The following is an 18,034-nucleotide window of genomic DNA, read 5'->3' as shown; positions in this document are numbered from 1 at the left end:
AGCGATGATATAGCCAAGTTCAGACACCCATACTAAACCTCTGTAAAGAAAATGATAACTCAAAACGTACTGTATGTAGAGTTGATTGATATTCTAGTGTTTAATCGATCACCGATAAATCATGCAAAACTTGACACTGAAGATACCTGACCAAAAAAGCTAACTTGTCTCATCTATTAATCAATACGCTCCCTCTGGCTGCCTTTTCTGCTGGTCCATTTTGCAGATCCTTTGCCAAGCCACCCAAACAGGTGCAGGTGGTTTGTGAGTGCATCTTGGTGATGCGCGGCTACAAGGAGATCAGCTGGCAGTCAGCCAAGGGGATGATGTCCGAGGCTAACTTCCTGCGAACGCTGATGGAGATGGACTGTGATTCCATAAATAACACCCAGGTCAGGACTGTCAAAGGTAAGTGGGCTTCATGATCTATGAATAATAATACCCATATACTGTATATGAGAGTGGCATTTGTGTTTGCCAAGTACGTTTCAGTTGTTTTCTTTATAATTCCCCCTGGCTAGGCTTCCTAAAGAGCCTCCAGACGACCTTTGAGGAGATGCAAGCCATCAGTAGGGCCGGCTCAGGAATGCTCAAGTTTGTCGAGGCTATCATGGGTTACTGTGAGGTCTCGAGGGAGATAAAACCCAAGAGAGAGAAGGTAATGTAAGGGTTGTACATGCTAACATCATGCTCTATAAGAAGGAACACACCTTAAACAGCCATATTTCTAACATTTGTTTAGGTGGCACGTCTGGAGAAGAACTTCTTTCAGAGTAAGCGGGAGCTGGAGCGCATTCAGAGTGAGCTTAACGATCTCCAGACAGAGTTGCAGGCTCTTGGAGCGAAGTACCAAGCTGCTATCGAGGAGAAACAGCTGCTACAGGAGGAGGCTGAGCTCATGGAGAGGAGGCTAATAGCTGCTGACAAACTCATCTCTGGCCTGAGCTCTGAGAATGAACGGTGAGGCTGCAGAAGATACAACACAACACAACCTAATCAACCCTGCTAAGAGTTGCTTCTTTTTAATCTATTTTTCTTCATCCCTTTGTCTTTCCACCTATCGCTCTTTATTTTCAACTATCACCACTCAGGTGGACACAAGATTTGGAGGAGTTGAAGCAGCGGCACGTGCGTCTCCTGGGTGACTGTCTGATCTCTGCTGCTTTCCTGAGCTATGTAGGGGCCTTCAGCTGGGACTTCAGGAATGAAATGGTGTACCAAGTATGGGTTAAGGATGTGCAGGAGAGAGGCATCCCCTTGAGCCAGCCTTTCAAAGTGGAAGGCCTTCTGACTGATGAGGTAGAAATCAGCAGGTGAGAAGGAGTGTGTTCGAAACTTGAGAAGACAATGTACAATATGAGTTCTTGCATTCGAATGATAGGAATTAAGTGTTTTAGTAGCAGGGTAGGTGTTTGTTGCACATATGTGGATTTTGTCTGTATTTTGACTGTACACTGACTAACTCTGTGTCGAATACACCCTGTGTGACAGATGGGGCTCAGAGGGCTTGCCTCCAGATGAGCTGTCAGTGCAGAATGGGATCCTCACAAGCAGAGGGAGCCGTTTTCCCATGTGTATTGACCCACAGCAGCAAGCCCTCAACTGGATTAAGAAGAAGGAAGAAAACAATAACCTCAAGGTACAAAAAGTTCAATTAAATTCTTGTTCAAGTTATGTGTCATTACTGATAACAAGTCCCAAAATGACTTGCTTTAGTTAGCTTCCCACTGCTGACAGCCCCAGAGTCAGCACTTTAGAACATAGGTGCCGATTTCTGTTTCTGTTATTAACCATCAACATATAGGCCCACAGCTAGTAAATATAAAAATTGGATTTGTTTTTCGCTCACAATTGACGTTACTACTTCTTTATAAGGAAAGTGTTACTTGTTTTGCAACGTGGGCTATGTTGCTATGATGCTCAGCCTTCTCTGTGGGTGCTCGGGCCCGGAAGCACCCACGGAATCGGCGCCTATGCTTTTGGAAAGAGTCACAACGCGCTGTCCTGACAGTGTCATCATCATTTTTTTCCCCAGATCTCATCTTTCAATGATCCAGACTTCCTGAAGCAGCTCGAGATGGCCATCAAATATGGCTTCCCATTCCTTTTTCAAGATGTGGATGAGTACATCGACCCTGTGATTGACAATGTCCTGGAGAAGAACGTAAAAGGAGCAGAGGGCCGACAGGTCGTCACGCTGGGTGACATGGAGGTGGACTATGATCCCAACTTTAAACTGTACCTCAACACCAAACTGTCTAACCCCAAATACTCCCCATCCGTGTTTGGCAATGCCATGGTCATTAACTATACTGGTAAGATTGTTCAGCATGGCAACCATAGTTTTTGTCTGTAACATTTGAACAGCATGTTCTAAATGCTTCGTCTGTCTGTGTCATTTATTGTATCTATGTCATGTGCAGTGACTCTTAAGGGTCTGGAGGACCAGCTGCTGAGTGTTATCATGGGCTTTGAGAAGAAGGAGCTGGAGGAGCAGCGCGAGCGATTGATCCAAGAGACGAGCAACAATAAGAAGCTGCTGAAGAACCTCGGGGACTCCCTGCTCACAGAGCTGGCCACAGCTACAGGCAACATGTTGGATAACACAGAGCTGATTCACACTTTGGAGGAAACAAAGTCGAAAGCCAGTGAGGTTAGTTTGGCTACAGCAAGCGCCTGGGAAGTCATAGAAGGATAGTGTTTTCACTGAAGTTGTTAATGCTAGTTTTTTCCTTGTTTGATGTTGTGATCATCAGGTGTTTGAGAAACTAAAGTTGGCTGAGAAGACATCTGTGGACATTGATAAACTCCGAGACGGCTACCGACCTGCTGCCAAGCGCGGTGCTATCCTGTTCTTCGTACTGACAGAGATGGCTCTGGTGAACAGCATGTACCAGTACTCTCTAGCCTCCTACCTGGAAGTGTTTGACTATTCACTACGCAAATCTCTGCCTGACTCCGTCCTGCTCCGAAGACTGAAGAACATCTTGAACACGCTGACATACAGTGTTTACAACTATGGCTGCACAGGTAAAATAATAATGATTGATTGAGGGAATGGATGGAAAAGGATCAATTTTTTATGATATATATTTATGATTACTTTGTGGATATTATAACCTGAACTGACTTCATATCCTTAGGTCTGTTTGAGAGACACAAGCTGCTCTTTTCCTTTAACGTGACCATCAAGATTGAGCAGGCAGAAGGGAGGTCACCTCAGGAGGAGTTGGAGTTTTTTATCAAGGGTGAGATATCCAGAGAAGTTGAACTCATCTAAAATGTTTAAGTTGAACCTCAGACAGATGTGTATGCACACAATGTTCAAAGCAAATGTGAAAAGTTTTTCCATTCTCATATGTAAAGGTAATCTATCCCTGGAAAAGAGCACGCGCAAAAAGCCTTGTGATTGGCTTGCAGACCAGGGCTGGGAGGACATAGTGAAACTAGCAGAGCTCTTTCCTGAGCAGTTTGGCTCACTGCCTGATGACTTGGAGAAAAATTCCACTGACTGGAAGTCTGTAAGTGACCACAGTGACAGGAATAACCATAAGCATTTTACTTAATCGGTTGATAGTTTAACCTTCATAAATGTTCTCCTCAGTGGTATGACTTAGACGCACCAGAACAGGCTCCATTCCCCATGAAATATGAGGAGAACCTGTCGGCCTTTCAGAAGCTGCTGTTGCTGCGCTGCTTCCGTGTTGATAGAGTCTACAGAGCTGTGACCGACTACATCACTATCACCATGGGCGAGAGGTGAGGGATATATAGTGTATACTGTATATGTATATAATATCACTGTGTATACAGTATATACAGTGTATGTACACACCACTGTAGTTCCACTGTTTAATTTGACTAAACACAATTATTTGACAATGTTTGCAGAACATATATTTATTTAAGCAGAGAGAAGTCAAGCCCTGAGTTTCTACGTGTTTTCTTATGTTTCTGCTCAGATATGTGCAGCCCCCTGTGATCAGCTTCGATGCAATTTATGAACAGAGCACACCTTCCTCCCCCATTGTCTTCATCCTGAGCCCCGGCTCTGACCCAGCCGCTGACCTCATGAAACTAGCAGAGAGGTCCGGCTTTGGAGGCAACAAGTTCAAGTTTCTTGCTATGGGCCAAGGCCAAGAGAAGGTACTGAAGACTTCTTTTCCATATCACAGCTGCGAAGCTTAAAGTATGGTCAAGTGGAACGAGTATAGGGATCAGGAAGTAGTGGTGGATGAAGTACCTGAAAGTCACACTTGAGTAAAAGTATAGATATCTAACCAGAAAATGACTTTAGTAGAAGTTAAAGTCACCTATTAGAATATTACTTGAGTAAAAGTCTTACAGTATCTGATATTTACTGTACTTAAGTATTGAAAGTAAAAGTACAAGTAAATGCTGCTATAAAAAAGCAAGCAAGTCCGAATTTTGAGATTTATGAAGTTTATTCCTTTTAACATGAACACCACCTTAAAAATCACGGCTACATTACACTTAAAGAAAAACAAGGTCTTCACAACTTAAAGGATTTAAAGAACAAAATCCAGTTTTTCCTTCACTCGTAGTCGCAAATAGCATGATCTGACATGCAGCCTGCCTGGACTTGAGCGCAAATTGAAACTTAACTATGGCTTTGAGAGCACTTTGTTTACACTTGCCCATCACGTGAATGATGTAACGTGCAAGCTAGGACCACTGATTCACCAAACCTGCTTGCTTGCAATGAGTAATGAGTGACGAAGATGCTTAGGGAAAACGTATCGGAGTAAAAGTACACATTTTATTTAGGAAATGTAGTGGAGTAAAAGTGAAAGTTGACAGAAATATAAAAACTGAAGTACAGATACTCCCTAAAAATAATGAAGTACTGTAACAAGGTATTATTACTTTGTTACAGTACACCACTGGTAGTCACACTAAGTAACGATCAAAAGTAAGGACGTGGTCGTGTCTAGAAGGTAACCAAACTCTCGCAAGATGGTTAAGATTAGGCATTGACCTCAAATGGTTAAGTCAGTGGTTCCCAAATCTTTTCTAAAGGGCCCCGCCTTTTGTAGATACAAAATATTTTCAAGCCCCCCCCCACAGGTCAGTGCAGAACCATGCATCATTAATATTTAGCCTTGCCGTGCTCCTCCTTTTATAACTCTGGGCCCCCCTAAGGGGTCCCGCCCCCCAGTTTGGGAACCACTGGGTTAAGATTAGAATAGGTCGTCGGGCAAGAGTTTTTGCACGTTTTCACGCCTTGGGGGTTACCTTCTAAACATGACCTAAAGACGTTGAGGGTAACTGTCTTCTGTACCTGTGATAAAGGTGGCGCTGCAGTTGCTGGAGATGGCGGTGTCTCGTGGGCAGTGGCTGATGCTTCAGAACTGCCACCTGCTGGTAAAGTGGCTGAAGGACCTGGAGAAGTCCTTAGAGAGGATCACCAAGCCCAACCCCAACTTCCGCTTGTGGGTCACCACCAACCCCATTAAGGATTTCCCCATCGGCATACTGCAAAAGTCTCTAAAGGTGAAACACATTTTCTCTTTTACTTCAGCAGTGTTTTTTTAGATTTTTTTTTGTAGATGGCAGGGTTTCTAAGATCCAGTAGCGGGCACAAGGATTTCCTTAAATAGGTGTTGTGTTTAAATGTTTTTAATCTATACGTTGGGAATACGACAATGTTACAAATGGCTTGTTCAGACTGGTGTTTTGATGGTAAACATTTTGCAGAGAAACTACAATAATAATAGAGACAGGATTTTAAAGATGTCAGTGTGTTTACATGTACTTTAATATGGTGTGCAGGTAGTGACGGAGCCTCCCAACGGTCTCAAGCTGAACATGAGAGCCACGTACTCTAAAATCTCCCATGAGGCCTTGACTGCATGCCCTCACCCTGCCTTCCGCAGCCTGGTGTATGTGCTGGCCTTCTTCCATGCTGTGGTGCAAGAGAGACGCAAGTACGGCAAGATCGGCTGGAACGTCAACTACGACTTCAACGAGTCTGACTTCTTCGTAAGTGGCACAGGAGTCCTTTTCACTTTGTTTGAAATAACTGATTTAGTTTGATTATTAGTCTAGTATCTTTTATATTTCAAACAATAAACAATATATCTGTTTTCACAGGTGTGTATGGAGATCCTGGACACATACCTGACTAAAGCTCACGATCAAGGAGACAGCAACATTCCCTGGGAAAGTCTTAAATACCTTATTGGGGAGGTCAGGCTAACTTCATTGTGTTTCAATATATTGTATATCTATTATCTTGCTGGCTACGTTTATCAAGTCTGTATAATGTTCTATAGGTGATGTATGGTGGGCGAGCCATAGATAGCTTTGACCGCAGGATCCTGACTGTCTACATGGATGAATACCTCGGAGACTTCCTCTTCTACACCTTTCGGCGCTTCCATTTCTTCAGCAACAAGGATGTAGATTACAAGATCCCTCCAAATGGGCCTAAGAAAATATATGTTGGTCAGTCGCTATTTTCATTACTTTTCATTCTCTTATCTCTTCTCATCGCTCACAGCTTTACCCTGCTATCTCTTACAGATGAGATTGAGAGCCTGCCACTGGCGAACACACCAGAAGTAATGGGTCTCCATTCCAATGCAGAGATAGGATACTACACACAGGCAGTCAAACACATGTGGACTCACCTAATAGACCTGCAGCCTCAGACAGGTAGGATTTATTCAGGTGTAATTGATTTTAAAGGAAGAAATTGTAAAGTTGTCCATACTGTTGAAGGGTGTTTTCCTTACTCTCTTATCCACCTTGCTGCCAAGTGCTTCCTCTCTTGTGGCCTCTAAACACTCTCTAATACCTCAGGTGAATCTGGTGGAAGCATCAGTAGGGACGAGTACATCAGCCAGGTGGCCCAGGACATTCAGAACAAGCTGCCCAAGTTATTCGACATGGACGTGATCTGTAAAAAGTTTGGCGCGGTCATTTCCCCAACCTCAGTGGTGCTGCTTCAAGAGCTGGAGCGCTTCAACAAGCTAGTGGTCCGCATGCAGCGCTCTCTGGCTGAGCTGCAGAGGGTGAGAAGGAGGGACAGAGGATAACAACATATCAGGGAATCAAACAGACAGGTCTTGTTGTTCTGATTCTCTTGTGTCCCCCAGGCCTTGGCTGGTGAGGTGGGTATGAGCAGTGAGTTGGATGAGGTCGCTCAGGCCCTTTTTAATGGTCACATCCCTGCCATTTGGAAGAAGTTGGCACCTGACACTCTGAAGTCCCTCGGCAACTGGATGAGCCATTTCAAGAGGCGTTATGAACAGTATAACTACTGGGTGAGGACGGACACACACTATCAAATCTCTTATATGATAACCTTTTGAATTTTGGCATTACAGAATAATTAACTAACAAATGTATCTTTATATCTGATGTTTATGTGTATGTTGTGTCCACCAGGTGGATGAGGGAGAGCCAAAGGTCATGTGGCTATCAGGACTCCATATCCCAGAGTCCTATCTGACCGCCCTGGTCCAAGCCGCATGCAGGAAAAATGGTTGGCCTCTGGATCTTTCCACGCTGTACACACAGGTGACCCAGTACCGCAGTGAGGATGAAGTCAGTGACAGACCTGGACAGGGTAATGAGACAACACTCACCCTTTGCAGCGTGATTAGTGGTGAGTTATAAAGACTGATGGTGTTTTTTTCCCTGCAGGCTGCTTTGTGTCTGGCCTGTATCTGGAGGGAGCAGACTGGGACACGGAGAAGAGCTGCCTGGTGAAGAGTAAACCGAAAGTTCTGGTTGTTGAACTGCCCATTCTCAAAGTCATCCCCATAGAGGCACGTCGCCTCAGGTTACAGGTGTGGACCACAGGCACTACAGGCCTCCATACATACAGCACTTTACTTCACTATTCTGAGTTTTTTTTCCTAACTGTCGTGTGCATTTTTATGTGTTTTTTTTGTACCGCAGAATACGATACGGACGCCAGTGTACACCACGTCTCTGCGGAGGAATGCAATGGGTGTGGGGTTGTTGTTTGAGGCAGACCTGTCCACCACATTGCACATCTCCCACTGGGTGCTCCCGGGAGTCTGTTTATGCCTCAACGCTGACTAAAGGCAGCCCACTGAGCTGGTTAACTTTCACACAGTTTTAGATTACAGTTGATTAATAACAACGGGGTCTGCTTTTTTTTTTTCTAAGAGAAAAAAAACTGTCTGATTTATGGGCAGATTACAGGAAACCAAATAAGTTATGATGAAAGATACATGTTTTGTTCATATTTTGAAAAATAAATTGATAGAGACACAAAAGAAAACTCATTTTCTACTCATTATCTACTTGATATATTTCCTCACTAGATGGCAGCACACAACAGCACTGAGCTCTTCACTCTGGGCAGCAGCTCCAGGGATTTCTCTTTGGTGTTACAGTGGGCTAAATTGCCAACAGGCTATAGTGGGTCATCTTTCAGGCCTAGAAGTCTACTACTTTTTATTAATGAATAAACATTTGCAATTCAGTTCAATCTAACTTTTCTCTTTCTAACTTAATATTTCAGAATTGTGTCCATTCCTGAAAAGGACAGTAGCTGCTGAATATTTCTGCTGAGGTTGTAAAGGGAACATAATCTGCTGCATACAGCGGAAAACTTACCATTGACCAGAGGCTGCTAAAGTTTTCCACTTTACCCAAGTAGCTTTTCAGCTGTTCTCTGCAGTATAGGAAGCAGTGTATGCTTTACTGTAACATTTAACCAACAGATCCAGTGCAGCTCTGAGTAATCGAGGCTGCTGAGGTCAGCATGCCAAAGCAGGTGAAGTTTACCCTAAAAATCAAACAAACCCCCGTTGGATCTGGCAGCTGGTGTTGCAGTGAGGTAACAGAAACACAGAAATAAAAACACTTTTGGGCATGCATCATACATCATGTAGTTGTGCGAGTGCAGCTGTAATCAACAACCAGCAACATGAAAATATGTTACATTTACATTCAAGTATCTTTCCTTAAAAGTCCTTAGCCTCATATGAGATCACTGTCATGCTCCTCATTACTGTATTGTGTAGCCTTTAAGACCACTGCCCCACCCCCCCTCTGAATGGCAGAGGGCAAAGGTTAGACAGGCCCCTTCTCAGCTTTAACTGGTGCGACTATCATAAAGAGTGACGATCAGGACATGTTTATGAGCAAACACAGGAGGGGAGGAATTGTGTCTCCCTGTTGAAAAGAGGGAAAGAATGGTGTGTTGTTTAATGAACCTACACTTTATATGAGTGAGCAGCAGTAAATGCACACCTCCATAGACAATAGGTAGTGCTGCTCTTTTTGTTTGCACAGTAAAGAGGAAGGAAATTATGGAAGCAGGAGAGGAATAAGGAAAAGAAATCCTCAATGGAACCGACCCCCGTCTCCCTCCTCAGAGGTCAAAATTATTTTCAGCTGCTCGTGACTGGAGGGATTTACATTAACCCTCACTGCTCCAGTTCCTGTTGGCACCATTGCCTGCCTGCGCTTAGTGGCCTCGTAAAATGCCATGGGTGCCGTGAAACAAAAAACTCTGACACATCATTTTCCAACCTTCCCCCAGCCCCCCAATCCCAAACAGTTTCCGTTAGTTGTGATTGAGAGCAGGTGGGTTTACTAAGTCCCATTCAAGTGCATGCAATGTGTGCCGCTTTCTGCCTGTGGTATGGGGGGTGATTAGTGCCAGTCTGAAAGCCTGCATGTGAGTGTCAAAGTGTTAACACTATCTCTCATTAGCTGAGAACTTCACCAAAACTAACATACTAGCCAGTTGCATAAGTGCTGCATATTTTGCAGCTGGAGGGACTTGCAGCTCAGCCCATGATGATGGGGCCTGAGAGGTGTAGTCACCCCCAACCACAGATACACGTCTTGGGGCCCCAGTTTTTGGTTGCAGTGCCAGGTGTTTAGTTTGGAGCAGGACCGCAGCCCTGTGGTTGCTGGCTGCTTGTACTGTAAACCTACATGTCCCACATGTATGAGCTGATGGAGGTTACAGTAACCTCAACTATTCTCCTGCCACTGTCTGCAGCCTGGGTACTGATGGCTTTGACAGAGAGGCTACAGACAACTAGGCAACCATAGATAGATCAGCCCGTTCTCAATCCCTGGGCGTCAAATACTGACTCTTTGTCATGGCGTTCAATAACCTACCAAAAGGCTCCCTTTAGCGCCGGTATGTGACGCACTCGGCTGTCAATGTAAACCCATCCGTGGCAACAGTAAGAGTGCACAGGGAAAGTGCTGTGGTGACGTAGGTTAAAGAGCGAAAGGGAAACACATTGGGTGGGTATGAGGGGAGGTGGATGGGTCCAACAACACAGGGCTTTCATCCAGGAGGCCGCTGTTCGTGTCCAATGTGTTAAGTTTCACTTTCACTTTAAGGCCCTGACACACCAAGCCGATGGGCCGTTGGTGAGCGTCCATCGGCAAAGACAAAGGCGACGTGAGGTGAAGCAACTGGTGGCCTTCGTCGCCACTAATTCTTCGATGTCTGCTTGGTGTGTCCCCAGTTTACAATCAGCTGATCGTTTGTATCTGGTGTTCATAACTTCATGTCACATCTTCACTGTACAAAGTAGTAATTTTAAACTATGTTGTTTTTTCCTCAACCTAACTCATAGTTTTGCCTAATTCTAAACGTTTTTTTTTTTTTTTAATTCACAACATTAAGCATGTGCTTACTAGAAGCGAAAAATTACGCCGAGGGGTCGTTAAAGCAGTAGTGGGTAGAAATAGAGCAAATATGAGTTAAAAAAGTTATTTTTATAAAACGGTCAGTATATCCTGACAGTATGAGACAATGCATGAGACAGGTAATCTGAAAAAAATCACATGTCTGTGTCCTCCGGTGCTCCTAATGGCATCTGCAAGATTTCACAGACCGGAGGAAAACAACCAATCAGAGCCGAGCTGGAGCCTTGCCGTCTCTGAGCAGCTGTCAATCACTTGCGAACTCCGATCAAACGGTTAAACTAGGCAGCGCTGATCAAATATGAATCAATATTCTGTTACTGTAATGCCTTTTTCTCACCTCAAATGTTTTCAGAACCATCTTGTAGTGCACGGTTTAGCTGTAAAATGAGAAAGTTTGTGACGCCACCACCATGTTGAAATCAGTTGAGGAAACACCAAGCACCACTCACATGGCCGGAGCACAGCCAATAGGAACGCTCTCTCTCTGAAATGACCTGTGATTGGTCAAAGTCTCCTGTCACGGGCTAGATTATTTAAAGCCTGAAAACAGAGCCATGAGGAGGTGCAGAAGTCTAGTTATCTCCCAGAACACTTGAATTACAATATGCCGAAAAGTTATTATGGAATTGTTTTCCCAATGATGCCAAAAACGTTCTGCCTACTGCAGGTTTAAGCAGGTGTGACTGAAAAGTGAGGCTGAGGGCATTGCATCAGTATGTGACGAGGTGGGATGAGAACTTGTTGGATAGATAGAGATAGAGGGATAGATGTTGAAGCATATACTGTGATATGGATAGATTTTGAAGCATACACTGTGATATGGATAGATGTTGAAGCATACACTGTGATGAACCTTTAACTTTATGGGCTTTTAAATATAACTTTTCAACTCTAAAAGAGCCAGAACTTAGTCATGAATTTATGTTTTAGTTGTGTTCACCAAAAAAAACAATTACTCATCACTGACACACAACTCCAGTGACTTCAGATGAGCCTTGGAGAAGCAGCAGCCCATAACTCATTTAGGACAAAATAGCCTACAATGCGTAATGTGCCGTCGCCTTGAGCATGCATTGTCCTCTAGTGTAAGAGGTTGAAACGGGGCAGGGTAGAAAAGGACTGCGTGCTCTTAAAAGACCTGAGGAGACTATAAAAGTGGTTTCATGCCCGCTGCAGTCACGGCTCGGCTCGATATGCGCACAGACAGACAGACAGACAGACAGACAGAGGTAGAGCAGATAGAGAGAGAGAGAGAGAGAGAGAGAGAGAGAGGAGGACACACTTTAACAACACCCACACACTCACTACTCAAGCTTTATTTTCACATGTCGGCTCTCTGTCATAGGTAGATACGCAGGAGTGCATTTTCTTTAGTTCACTTCGCATTTCAAGTCTGTTTTACGCACAAACGTCATCGTTTTTTAGCAGCTGTCTACTCTGCAGAAGTGCATGTTTGCTACTTTAGTGATGCGCGTCTCGTGCAGCCGACCCGGTGCTGTTTGACACATTCCCCCCTCACACCGAGCTGGAGGCACTAACCCGGTGTGTTTTCTTACCGAGGGGGAAGTTGGGACTCAGTTAAACTTTTCTTTTTCTGGCTGTACTTTTTTTTTGGATGCCACGGAAATGTGCCGGCGCCAACCGGAGAGCGTGTCCGCCGCGCTTTGTAGTCACAGTTTGCTGTGGACGGTGCTGCTGCTCTGGATGAGCACGTTAGTGGACGCGACCTGGAAGACAGGACTGTACAAAACCTACTCAGCCTCTCAGACAGCAGCCTCTCACACCTCAGTCTACCAGAAAAGGTAAGGAAAAACAAACCACTGTATTACAATACATGGACATACTGTTCTGTTTATTTGTTTGTTTATTTGTTTTTGCACAATTTAACACTATACAACATAACAAAAAAAATAAATGAATAATATAAAGTGCAGGAAGAATGCAAAAAACCCACTGGACTTATCTGAAGCCTCCACCCAGAGACAAGATTAACAGAAATAATAAAGACATAATATGACTACATAATAGTGATAAGTAGGATAAGATAATAACAATAACAATACAGTAAATATATCAAAAAAGATAAGTGTGTGTTGCGTGGAAGTGTATGGTTAGTGTTTGTGAGGAGGATATTGATTTAAATATCTATAAAGACTTCTTCAAACAACATTGTGAGAGGGAAAAAATAAAAAACATAAAAACAGATACATGGACAACATGGAGGAAAAGCAATTACAAAACAGCAATTAAATGACCCTTTAAGCGACTTTTGAAACACTTGACAGATAAACAGTTTATTGATAGATGGGAAAAGCAACTCCATAATTTGGTTCCCCTAAATCTTATCGAAAATTGACCTCTACTAGTGAGGAATTTAGGAGGATGAAGATCTAGAGACTGACGGGTTGAGTAAGAATGGACCTGAGAATTTACAGTTATTATTGTAACTTTACTGTGTGTTAATCATCAATTGTGTCTTGTTACATTCACAAAATAACCCCTTTTTTTGCCTCTACAGTCTATTTTTGTATCCTCTTGTCAATGCACGACTCTCCAGAGAGAGCTACTCCCATCTCCATCCATCTACCGGGTCCTATTGTCTTCCTGACAGTCGGTTTCCTTTTTCCTGTGCTGGCAGCAAACATTATAGCTCTGCTGACTCCTGCCTTCATTGTTGTTGTCCCCCATTCAACCACCCTTTCTCTCTCTCTGTGTGTGAGAGCACCTCTACTGTCTTCTGAGGCGTGTTGGTGTCCTCTGTCTCCCTGCAGCACCACTGTCTCCATCATCTGTCAGGCTGCTCTTCAAAGCAGCACTTTTACATCTGTCCATGTAAAAACCTATGTGGATCCCAGTGGTGAGGATGTAGCTTGAATAAGTGTTAGACAGTCAGTGCTGTTTTTTATGCACGTAATAATGCTTAAGAAATGGATCATTGAATGAAAAGGGACAGATGATCGATCCTCTGTGCAGCAGAGTTGTTGGCGAGGGAGTTTCTGAAGCAGACCAAACACGCATTAACCAGCTCTCCTCCAGTACTTAATGATGAGAAGACGTTTCCCATCTTACAAATATTTATGCTGTCAGGTTGAGAGCGTGTGTGTGTGGGCCGAACGTGGCCGGAGGCTGAAACCTCTACTTCCCCAATGAGGCCTGTTTTTCTGGGTGTGTCCAGGTGGCTTTCAGCGCTCCCAGCTTCGCTCCACTGGCTCACCTCTCTGCTCAGCCCTCCCACCCCCGCCTGTCACTCACAGCCAGAGGTTTTGTGGACATGTTTACTAAACACAAGCAGCTGGGACTCCACCGCATCTGGGCTTGTTCTGGGATAGGGAAAGATGAGTTTACAGTGGGTTTGCTGCTGTTTGTAAGTGGCAAGTGGAGGAATGTGGAGCTGTTTGTTGGTGTGAGTCAGCCACCGACCGTCTTCAGAGGCGGAGAGGTCAGCGGGTTTGGGGTGACATGAGAGAGGAGCTCAGTCGTCCTGCTGTGTCTGGCTTGATCTGTGAAAGCAGCAGTTTATGGTGTGTCAACAAAGGCAAACAGTGGCAGGGGGGATTTCAGAGGGCAGAAGGCTCTCATTAGCAACTTGACATTGAATGACAGGAACTTAACTTGTCGCTGGGGTTCAGGCACTTCAAAGGGAATAAATATTAATTTTAGCAGACTGGGATTCTGTCACAGGACAACCTTCTCTAAGTCTGTACCAGCCCTGTCTTCACACAGTGATTACCCAATTCAAAGGGGATTAACAACTCTTGAGTAATTTCACATTCGCTCTGTGGAGGAGCTGATAAAGTGTTCGTTCACCCTTGTCGTCCCAAACGACTATATGAGCTCAGTACACTGAGGGGTTACGGAGGTAGCTGCTGCTTTATTTCTTGTCTGGCCCACTTCTTTATCCTCCCTCGGAGGACTTGTCATGGTCTGACAGGCAGTCTGAACCCCGTGGCCACCCTCATTCCTCACCCATCTTAACCATATCCACCTTCTCTTTAAGCATGGGAATGAAGATGACAGAGATTCCAGTAGGCTGAGCCCCGGGTGGCTTAAAGCAGAATGGCTTTGGATTTCAAATAGCTTCAAATAATGAATGGGCTCAAGGAATATTAGGAAGCAGTCACCAATTGGTGGCAGATACACGAATCAGGATGATCCTCAGGGAGTGAGACCATATACCAGTTCATTGATTCACTTTCTAAGCAAAAATTACTTCAATTTGATGGTTCCATCTCCTCCAATGTGATGATTTGCTGCTTTTTTATATCATTGTAAAGCAAACAACTTTGGTTTTTGGACAAGATTACATACTGTACACTGCACCTCTCCAGTGTCTTAGCTGAGCTCTACATGATGATACATCCATGACTTCTAATCAGGCTGTATGGATCCATTAGGTGTGATATGAGTGAATTCTTCAGTTGAGAGGAATTCCCTTTGTACTTTCAGCCTGAAACGCTTAAAGATGCACGCACCTGTTGCACACAGAGACACACTCAAAGCTCACAGGTGTCCAGGCCTGAAAGCTCTAAACGGACAAAGACAAATGAGAGTTTTCCTTGTTCCTCATGGAGGCCGCTGTGAAGAGTCTCTTACCCCTGACCTCTGGCCTCGCTGTGGTGCTTTGATGATCTTCACCGTCTTCTGCACATGGAAAACACACGGCAGCTTTGAACCTGCAATATGATAGCCCACCTGCCCTAATATTCTCTAGTAATTTATACAATAATTCTTCAAAGTATTGTGGTCCTTTCTGTTTTTCCTTGAAGCTGCAGATTATGAATGATGTATCCCGCTCTCTTCATTAATTTCACTGTGACTGTACTTTCTATTTCTCTCTTTGTCATTTGTTGTTGCACCACATTTGTCATGGGCCTCCTCTATATATCCCGTGAGACCAACGGTGCCTCATAATTGTCTTTCCTTCCATTTCCCTGTCCCCATCGGAAGCACCCTAGTGTGACCCTTATGATAAAATAACCTTTGTCTCCTCTGTCTGGCTGTTTGCCACATCTGTCTTTTGTCCTTTGTTCCCCTCGAGTATTTTTTCCCACAGACAGAAATCTAGAGAAATTCCTTCGGATTTCTATCCACGCTGCATTTCAAACATATCTTTGACTGTTCCTCCTCCCACAGTATGTGAATGGATGTGTAGATGGAAAAGGAGTTGCTAGTCGTTTTTCACCGGCGTCTTGCCCTCATCTACAATCTTGTCAGTTCACATGGCTTTAACTCCCAGCTTCTTCCTCCCCATGCAATCTGCTGCAGGAAGTGCTCTAACTCAGTAGTGTGATCATGAAAGATGCAGACTGCATAGCGTACAAGGCCAAATGAGGGCTACTAGAATACAGCGTACTGGTTTGAGCTTTTTTTGTGACAAGTTCATGAGCTCTGTCAACATTTGCATTCATTTAGGCACTCAGCATTCAGCACCTTTTTGTGTCCTTCCAAAGTTTTACTGTCTTGGCGTCTGTAGCGTTGAGGAACAGATGGGACGAAGCTGTGATTTTTCCGTCCCTTAAAGATTGTGGATTTCTTTCATAACTGCTGGCCGTGGCTGTGTGGGACTGTGAGAGATGGTTGATGATTTATTTAGCTTGGACCCGGCATTCAGAGTGTGCCATGTGTGCTCGGAGACCTGATACTCACTGAGGGCCCGCTTGGTGCTTTTGCCAGTGAAACAGCGTGGTGCTTCATAACACGAGGACACCTCCAGTAAGAGGAAGGTGTTGACTATAAAACATTTTAGAGCGAAAGACACCAAGTGTCCCTTTATGAATAAAGCCAGACAAATATCAATGGACTATTGTATAGTAGTGCTCTGCAATAAAATGTGTAAAGTTATTGGCAGTAGGCCTTGTAAGTAAGACAGATTATAAATCTTTAGTCTTGTACATCAAAGAGGAGATAATGATGTCAACTGTACCCAGTAAATATTATGGCTGTGTATTCGCAAGAATCTGGCGATATGATACGTATCATCATACTGAGGTAACGATTCAATGTATTGCGATACTGTAAGCAAGGCAATATATATTGCGATTTAAAAAAAATATATATTTTAGGAAAACTAAAGAACACACCAGAAACAACCATTTTAATATAGGCAAAAACAACAAATGTATACTGCCTCATGGGTACTCATAGAACCCTTTTTCATTCACATATCTTGAGGTCAGAGGTCAAGGGACCCCTGTGAAAATCGCCATGCCAGTTTTTCCCCGCCAAAATTTGGCGTATGTTTGGAGCATTAGTTATCCTCCTTTGCGACAAGCTAGTATGACCTGGTTGGTACCAATGGTTTTCTTAGGTTACTCAGGTTTTTTAGTTTTATACGATGCCAGTAACTTCACTCTAGCTTTAAAACTGAACCCGATACAACCTCCGACAGACTGAATTTGAACAATCAATACAGTGTTTTGGAGAATTGAAACAGTATCACACAACATAATATCGAGACACTCATGTTTATCGATATTTTCTTACAGCCCTAGTTAATAACATCATCTTTAGGCATCTCCATCCTCTCTGCAGTGGAGAAAGTGTTGTTCTTGTACTTATTATGAAATCAGTTGTATAGGTAATGCAGGTATTGGTTGTCAAGCCATTTGGGAAATTGTAAACTCTGTTATGCCAACTACTTTTGTTATTTCATTCACTGAAGCAGCAGCAGCGGTTGGCATTTCCTCCTTGGTAATTGCATAAGTGCAATGCAAAGAGAGAGGGGGAGCCCATAAAACTACCCCCACTTCCCTCCTCGTACCCCCTGGTGACAATCTTAGCTGTTCCCAGGTGAAACCTCCTCTCAGCCTGGGAAACTCAGATGTTTATCTGTCGGGTCTGGAGGATAAGTGGCGGGGAGGAGTTGGGCTTTAATACCCCCTCCCGTTACTCCCAGCTCTACCTGACCACAGCTCCTTCAACGTCTGACATTTTCCGACGATGATTAGAGCAATTTTTTCTGGACAAGGGAAAGCAATCACAGGGTAATCATATAGATCCACGTTCATTTTTGTAGCCTTAAGGCTGATGGATATACTAAGATACATGAAGGGTGGGCCTGTATTTAAATAACATGTGTGGCAGATGAACTCCCTACTCGCTTTACTTAAGGAGTTTAGGATTAACTCAAACAGTGTCTTACTTTTGCACATATTTTACTTTTAAAGAGGACCTATTATGCTCATTTTCAGGTGCATACTTGTATTTTGGGTTTCTACTCAAACATGTTTACATGGTTTAATGTTGAAATTAAACGCTTTACTTTTCTCATACCGGCTGTGCACCTCTTTTCACCCTCTGTCTGAACCAAACTCTTTGGACTCTGCTCCAGCTCCGCTCTAACTAGCTTTGTGTG

The 18,034-nt window shown here is 43.9% G+C and overlaps 2 protein-coding genes across 5 annotated transcripts in view; both read left to right on the top strand.

Moving 5' to 3' along the window:
- The window catches only part of dnah10 (dynein axonemal heavy chain 10), a 30,466-nt gene extending 21,984 nt beyond the window's left edge, over positions 1–8,482 (top strand). Inside the window, exons 57-78 of the mRNA XM_037777834.1 lie at positions 227–408; positions 522–658; positions 743–960; positions 1,092–1,313; positions 1,492–1,639; positions 2,036–2,315; positions 2,424–2,653; positions 2,757–3,030; positions 3,144–3,248; positions 3,367–3,521; positions 3,605–3,759; positions 3,963–4,146; positions 5,314–5,514; positions 5,794–6,003; positions 6,115–6,210; positions 6,297–6,468; positions 6,547–6,678; positions 6,826–7,037; positions 7,122–7,289; positions 7,414–7,594; positions 7,672–7,817; positions 7,930–8,482. Coding sequence (XP_037633762.1) covers positions 227–408; positions 522–658; positions 743–960; positions 1,092–1,313; positions 1,492–1,639; positions 2,036–2,315; positions 2,424–2,653; positions 2,757–3,030; positions 3,144–3,248; positions 3,367–3,521; positions 3,605–3,759; positions 3,963–4,146; positions 5,314–5,514; positions 5,794–6,003; positions 6,115–6,210; positions 6,297–6,468; positions 6,547–6,678; positions 6,826–7,037; positions 7,122–7,289; positions 7,414–7,594; positions 7,672–7,817; positions 7,930–8,076 — 3,955 coding nt within the window. The 3' untranslated portion in view covers positions 8,077–8,482. The remainder of the gene's footprint in view (positions 1–226; positions 409–521; positions 659–742; positions 961–1,091; positions 1,314–1,491; positions 1,640–2,035; positions 2,316–2,423; positions 2,654–2,756; positions 3,031–3,143; positions 3,249–3,366; positions 3,522–3,604; positions 3,760–3,962; positions 4,147–5,313; positions 5,515–5,793; positions 6,004–6,114; positions 6,211–6,296; positions 6,469–6,546; positions 6,679–6,825; positions 7,038–7,121; positions 7,290–7,413; positions 7,595–7,671; positions 7,818–7,929) is intronic.
- Positions 8,483–11,843: 3,361 nt separating this feature from the next.
- The window catches only part of emid1 (EMI domain containing 1), a 63,934-nt gene continuing 57,743 nt past the window's right edge, over positions 11,844–18,034 (top strand). The window contains exon 1 of one of the 4 annotated variants that reach the window (XM_037777809.1): positions 11,844–12,482. In XM_037777809.1, the coding sequence (XP_037633737.1) occupies positions 12,307–12,482 (176 nt within the window). In that variant the 5' untranslated portion in view covers positions 11,844–12,306. The remainder of the gene's footprint in view (positions 12,483–18,034) is intronic. The other 3 variants (XR_005207877.1, XM_037777808.1, XM_037777810.1) reach the window with 3 other exon arrangements.

This window comes from Sebastes umbrosus, chromosome 8 (genome assembly GCF_015220745.1).
Source record: "Sebastes umbrosus isolate fSebUmb1 chromosome 8, fSebUmb1.pri, whole genome shotgun sequence".
NCBI classification, from domain to species: domain Eukaryota; kingdom Metazoa; phylum Chordata; class Actinopteri; order Perciformes; family Sebastidae; genus Sebastes; species Sebastes umbrosus.
Note: the sequence above shows the minus strand (reverse complement) of the source record. Positions and strands in the feature narration are given on the sequence as shown.